At 29.0% G+C, this 6,593-nt stretch overlaps 2 protein-coding genes across 2 annotated transcripts; one reads left to right on the top strand and one right to left on the bottom strand.

The window, feature by feature from the left end:
* Window positions 1-1,549: 1,549 nt before the first annotated feature.
* On the top strand, window positions 1,550-4,286 carry LOC106786529 (ubiquitin-like modifier-activating enzyme 5). The gene is made up of 6 exons (XM_014748007.1): window positions 1,550-1,821; window positions 1,907-2,042; window positions 2,122-2,318; window positions 2,426-2,612; window positions 2,682-3,018; window positions 3,124-4,286. Exons 1-6 carry the CDS (start codon window positions 1,676-1,678, stop codon window positions 3,294-3,296), a joined length of 1,176 nt encoding a protein of 391 aa, XP_014603493.1. The 5' UTR covers window positions 1,550-1,675; the 3' UTR covers window positions 3,297-4,286.
* Window positions 3,943-6,407, bottom strand: LOC106786528 (T-complex protein 1 subunit theta). Its single transcript, XM_014748005.1, has 4 exons — window positions 6,218-6,407; window positions 5,484-5,786; window positions 4,304-5,389; window positions 3,943-4,221 (listed from the first exon to the last, which is right to left on the bottom strand). Exons 1-4 carry the CDS (start codon window positions 6,275-6,277, stop codon window positions 4,033-4,035), a joined length of 1,638 nt encoding a protein of 545 aa, XP_014603491.1. The 5' UTR covers window positions 6,278-6,407; the 3' UTR covers window positions 3,943-4,032.
* Window positions 6,408-6,593: the final 186 nt, after the last annotated feature.

The following is a 6,593-nucleotide window of genomic DNA, read 5'->3' as shown; positions in this document are numbered from 1 at the left end:
TATATATATATATATATATATATATATTATATTATATCTTATTATTACATATCGCGAAAAACTATTGTGATCGCATTGTCTGCGGCCAAGAATATCACGCGCATATCAGGCGAATGCCAAACGTAGCGGATTATCTATAAAAATACTTTTAATAGAATCCACAATAAAAAAATCATTCCCATCTTCCTGACTCACCTTCCCCCTATCCTCCTCTTCAACCCATCATAATATAGTTAAATTATGCAATTAATCTCAATTATTATTAATAATACGTATATAAATATAAATAACTGGAGTAAATCCTTCGATTATAGAAAATTAAAGAAAATGTTTATGTGTGTTCGATTAATTTGTCGTTTTAAGAGTTTCTACGCAAATACGAAAGTATAAAACGGAGTAAAAGAAAGAAAGTATGAAATTATCGGTAAACGTTATAATAAGTGTTTAAAAAACGAAACAACCATCTATAAATGATAATATTGAAAATTATCTTTAAAATGAGATATTAGAAATATTATCGTGTTGTAATTATACTCTTATATTATATATATAAATTTATTGTATTTTATTATTATTAATTATTATTAATTATTATTATTATTTTATTATACGACAAAATACATACAACACACATACACATTTGCGTAAATATATTTACATAATATACAGATAAAAAAAAAAAGCTTGAATATTCTAACGCGTTGTAAAACACGAAGGATCTCTTGTAGCGTCTGAAAAAGCTAAGTAATTAAAAATAAAATTGTGAACAATTTATTATCTCCGTTTTAACGCAGGAAATATACACAGCATACCTCTGTATATATAATAAGAAGTTTACTAAATAATACATATGTGTACGTGTCTCGCATTAAGTGTATGTTTTACTCTTGTGCTCTATTATTGAAATAAACTAAATTGATGATTAAATAATTGTTTCTTTTTTCTGTTCTTTTTGGTTTTTGCTTTCTCCTTTTTTAACACGCGTTGAATGCCTCAACAGATATTTAATCTAATCGATGAACCTATTATTAACACTTTGCATTTAAAAAATTAAATAATATCAAACAAAAGCAGAAACTTTGTAATACATCTTATGGTCTTACTTTTTTACTCAACCACTTTTATCTTTTATCTTTATTCTACTTTGTATTTACTATACATATATAAAAAATGAAGTATTTTCAGTAGGAATTACTAAAGAACAAAGTGTTAATATACTTAATATTAAAATATACGTATAAATGCATTTCTGAAGGCACACACATGTTTATATACTGAAAATTAAATGTAATATCAATGAATACTGCATTCTTACCGTCATCGCGTTAAGTACCGACCTAAGGTGGTCTCAGTGGTAAGAAAAATGATACTGCATAGATAAAAAAGGGGACTTGTGAGCTTTTATGTACTTCTTTATTTTTTGCTTACAATTAGTTTGAAAAATATATCTACTGGTTATTGGTCTATTCAATTCCTAATTTATCGACGCAAAAGTAAGTCGAGATTTGTATTACTTATTCCTATCGCTAGATGCTACTATTAAGTCATTTTTAATTCATTTTATCTCGCACTGCCTCATGTGTAATTACTACTTACCCTTTCAATTTTGACATTTGTAACTTATTACAACATTTCGATAATTTAATTAATTATACATTTTTAAATAAGAAAAATAATGGAAGGATTACATACTAAGTTCGAAGATCCAAGTGTGATAGAAATACGGGGACTCTCGATGGATTTACCTGGGAGTTCTAAAAGTACTAATCGTAAAAAACCTGAACATATGTCTAGTGAAGTCGTAGATTCTAACCCTTACAGGTATTTAAACGATCAATTAACAAATATATTTGTATTATTATTATATGTTATATCTTTTATAGATTTTTTATTATATTTTTTATAGTCGACTAATGGCATTAAAACGTATGGGTGTTGTTAATAATTATGAAAGTATACGAGAAAAAACAGTAGCTATCGTTGGGGTGGGAGGAGTTGGTAGTGTAGCTGCAGAAATGTTAACAAGATGTGGTATAGGAAAGGTCAGAAGAACAATTATTTGAAGTATATGTAATGTTACTTTCTGTTATATTTGTATAAAAAAAGTATTATGCATTTTAGCTAATTATTTTTGATTATGACAAAGTGGAATTAGCAAATATGAATAGATTATTTTTTCAACCGTATCAAGCAGGACATAGTAAGGTACAAGCTGCTGCCAAAACTTTACAAGATATTAATCCTGATGTAGAAATTGAACCACATTGTTATAATATTACAACTATAGATAACTTTAAAAAGTTTATGGCTACAATAAGGTATACTTCTATATATATATATATATAAAATTTTGATTACTATATATATGAAACTACAATAATTCATTGTGCAGTCCTAAACTTTCATTCTGTAATACGGATTCTAGTACATCAAGTCTAACAGATGGACCCGTGGATTTGGTCTTAAGTTGCGTGGATAATTTTGAAGCACGTCTGGCAATAAATACTGCTTGCAACGAACTTAATCAAATATGGTTAGAAAGTGGTGTTTCAGAAAACGCAATCTCTGGGCATATTCAATTTCTTATACCAGGAGAGACAGCTTGTTTTGCTGTATGATACTTTAGACAATTAATCATTTATTCATCTAATATTTATTTTTTTTAATCCATTTATTTTTAGTGTGCACCACCTTTGGTTGTTGCATCAAATATTGATGAAAAAACTTTGAAGAGAGATGGTGTATGCGCTGCATCCCTACCCACAACTATGGCTATAGTAGCAGGCTTTTTGGTACAGAATGCTTTGAAATTTTTACTTAATTTTGGAGATGTAACATGCTATTTAGGTTACAACGCATTGCAAGATTTTTTTCCAACAATGACGTTAAAGCCAAATCCAAATTGTGCTGACAATTATTGCAGGCAAAGACAACAAGAATATCAAGCAAAACCAAAAGTTGAAAAGCCTGTTGAAAAAATTACTGACACAAAAACTTTGCACGAAGATAATGAATATGGTATGTAATAAAATTTATAATCGACTATGTATTATATAAATGCATAATAAAATATTTATAATGTAGCCAATTATTCAATAATATAATAATATAATTGTTTGACAGGAATCTCCTTAGTTGAGGAATATGAAGAAGAAGAAAAAGAAGAAAATGTTGAGTTAGTTAATATTGGCTTAAAACAAGCTTATACCATAGAACCAACTAATTCTGAAAATGAAGTAGCAAATACATCAGAATTAAGCTTGGAAGAACTTATGCAACAAATGAAATCTATATAATGTTTGTAGACCTCGTGTAAAAGTGTCTATAAAATTCTACAAAATGAAATGTTATATACATTCCATGGTAACAATAATGACTGATAGAAAAAAAATACTAGTTCCATATTTGCATTGTCGAAGAATAAAATTCTTACAAAACATAGCATTAAAAATAAATTTTATAAAATTAATACATAAAAATAAAAAAGAAATCTAATTGTGGAATATTAGCTTATATAATTTTATTCAATATTTTAATCATACATCAATAGAATAGAGTGAATGTAAATACGGAATGAAGATATAAAACGATATAAACGTTAATGTTTTTGAGCAAAATCTGAACTTTCAAGAATGCATAATAAATTCTTGAAGTGAAAATGACATGATGATTGATGATATCATACAATCATAACATTTTTTAAAGATAGTACTATTTGAATACAATTGATGTATTGTTTTTCCGTTATCGATATCAGTTAACAGATGAATTTTAAGATAAGTTTTATTTTATGAAATATTATAACTACTAATACAGAGGGACAAATTTTATATAAATACATTATATATTTCAACAAAGACAAATATTAAAACAAATGTGAAAAATAAATGTTAAACAAAGCAAAAAAAGAAAAAGAACGGATCCAAAGAGTTAGGTTTTATGCTCGTAAATTTTTTACTTTACCGTAAATTTATCCTAAAATACATCTGTGAATTGACAACATAAAATATTAATCAAATTTGATACCAATTATTACTCTTCGTCGTCACGGGCTCCACCAGCTGGTGCTTTTGGACCTCCAGCACGCTTAGCCATAATAATTTGATCAACTTTAAGTACAGTACAAGCAACTTCTACTGCATACTTAAGAGCCCATTGCTTGGTAAGGAATAGATCTAAGATTCCTGCTTGAACTGTCTCTATAAGAGCAGTTCCTTCAGCCTATAAAATAAATATTTATTTTTACTAACGATTAAGTTCATTTATAAATACATATATGTTTATAATTAAAAATATTGCCAACCTCGATATCAAATCCATAAGTCTTTTTACCCTCTTTATGCGCCGCATACAATTTGGAGAGTAATTCGGACGCATGATTACCACTATTCTCTGCTAAAGTTTTTGGAAAAACTTCTAAAGCTGTAGCAAATCTATGTGCCGCGTATTGCGTTAATCCTGGTAAAGTGTCGGCGTAAGCAGCAAGCTGCGCAGCTAACTCAATTTCTGTAGCTCCAGCACCAGGAAGAAATCTACCATCCCTTGTAATTCCTTTAAATGTATTAACACCATCATCTATTGCTCTTTCAATATCATCCATATAATTTTCTGTAGATCCTCTAACAAGTATAGTGCTAACACGACTATCATTTCCATCCAATCTAAAGACCACTACTATAGTGTCTCCTAATTCATCAACATAAACAGAATCTGCGTATCCCAATTCTTCTTTGGACGGTGCAACTAACTTTGAAAGAGCCGTGGCTCCTACAGTCTTTGATAATCGTCTAATGTCAAATTTACTTGGTATCCGTACAGCCATTAAATTATACTTTGTCATATAATGTAAAGCCATGTCGCCAAACTTTCCACCCGATACTACAACCGTAGCTCCAGAAGCTGCTATTGCTTTTATTTGTGTTTCTAATAGAGATTCCTCTCCACGTGAAAATTGCATCAGCTCATCTGCCGTCTTTATTAATACCGTTCCTTTAGTTTCAGTTTGAGTGATATCAACGGGACAAGTATAAACAACTATCTTAGCATTGAATTGTTTTGTTATATCGCCTTCTACTTGACGTTTAAATATCATTCCATTTACTACTTGAGAGGATATTAAGCCGCCTCCAAGTATTTTACAGACACGTACATTATCTACGTTAAATGTAGTTTTCTCAGGTAAAATAGATACGCATGCTTCGCTAACGAAAGATGCTAGAAGCTCTTCATTTCCATATTGTTTGCTCATTATCGATGTTTTGATTCCAGCTTTCATTTCTTCTTTATTTCGATGATCTTTTATTTCATGAACAACAAAAGTAGGAAGAATCTCCAATGCCTTTTCTAATGCTCCTTCGTAACCTTCAACTATTTCAGATGTGGTTATACCCTGCAAACAAACAAACCTTTCTTTCTTACAACTATTTACTTCATAATAAATTATTAATATAATTATTTCATTTTCATAATAAAAAATTTAATACCAAGCGAAGAAGTTCTTCCGCAGCTTCAAGTAAAGCTCCAGCAAATATGATAACAAAGTTTGTACCATCTCCAGCTTCTGCTTCTTGCATTTTCGATGCAAGAACTAGCAATTTTGCTGCTGGATGTTCTACTTCTAATTCATTTATAATTGTAGCAGCATCATTAGTAACAAATAATTTTTCAATATGATTAATAATCATTTTATTCATTCCATTTGGACCATATGCAGTTCTCACTGATTGTGCAAACTGTTTGCAAGCAGATATGTTTCTATATACTGCTTCTTCCAATCCAGAAAAGTACTATCAAAAGAGAAAATTTGTAATATTTTCTTGATGACAAAGATAGGCTTTATTTTGTAATATTGATTATTGTACTCAATGTTAAATGTTTTGTACACAATTAATGACTGTAAAATATACAGAATTTTACAATTATTAATTGTAAGTAAAAGTTCATGTTTATTTTATTCTATAAATTGTTAATAAATTATGAAATAATTTCAAAATGAAATATTGCAAGCGTATTAAAGAGCAACTATATAACACACACATAGTTATGAGAGAGAGAGAATATTATAATATTTTATAATCATATGTATAAAAAGTGCCAGAAATGTCTATAAAAGGTAATGCTGTCGATGACGGTATCGATGCTACTTTTCTTGCATTTTGGAATATAGCAATTTGCAATACAACATGGAATCGTGATAAATCAATGAATATATACTTACACGAGCACCATCTTTTAACATTTGGGCAACGCCCGGTGCTTTTGGTACGTGTAAAGCCATTTTTTTAATAAAAAATTCGAACAATGACAATCTCACGTGTTATAAAATAGTAATTATTATATGCCGACCATAAACTCAACAAGAATCTTCGTTTTAGAGATAGATCTTTACTTAATAGTAGCGTATTGCAGTTGTGCATTTCCAAAAATCACCTACATGAGCGCTCTAAAATTATCCAATCATCGTTGAATACGAATAATTCTGATTAGTCGAATCAGATTACAAGTGACCAATCAAGTTAACGTATATGCAATAGAATTTTCTTTTTTAAATATATTGAGAAGATTTTTATTTAAATATTAATTATAATAATTAA

The sequence above is a fragment of the Polistes canadensis genome, unplaced genomic scaffold, assembly GCF_001313835.1.
Source record: "Polistes canadensis isolate GaletaPanama2010 unplaced genomic scaffold, ASM131383v1 scaffold_75, whole genome shotgun sequence".
Lineage (NCBI taxonomy): Eukaryota > Metazoa > Arthropoda > Insecta > Hymenoptera > Vespidae > Polistes > Polistes canadensis.
Note: the sequence above shows the minus strand (reverse complement) of the source record. Positions and strands in the feature narration are given on the sequence as shown.

Excerpts from the sequence above, each read along its gene's own strand:
- LOC106786529 (XM_014748007.1), top strand. The coding sequence starts at position 1,676 with ATGGAAGGATTACATACTAAGTTCGAAGATCCAAGTGTGATAGAAATA. Across the intron at positions 1,822-1,906 it reads GTAGATTCTAACCCTTACAG|TCGACTAATGGCATTAAAAC; the intron begins GTATTTAAACGA and ends TATTTTTTATAG. Across the intron at positions 2,613-2,681 it reads GAGAGACAGCTTGTTTTGCT|TGTGCACCACCTTTGGTTGT; the intron begins GTATGATACTTT and ends ATTTATTTTTAG.
- LOC106786528 (XM_014748005.1), bottom strand. The coding sequence starts at position 6,277 with ATGGCTTTACACGTACCAAAAGCACCGGGCGTTGCCCAAATGTTAAAA. Across the intron at positions 5,787-6,217 it reads TGTTAAAAGATGGTGCTCGT|TACTTTTCTGGATTGGAAGA; the intron begins GTAAGTATATAT and ends CTCTTTTGATAG. Across the intron at positions 5,390-5,483 it reads CGGAAGAACTTCTTCGCTTG|GGTATAACCACATCTGAAAT; the intron begins GTATTAAATTTT and ends GTTTGTTTGCAG.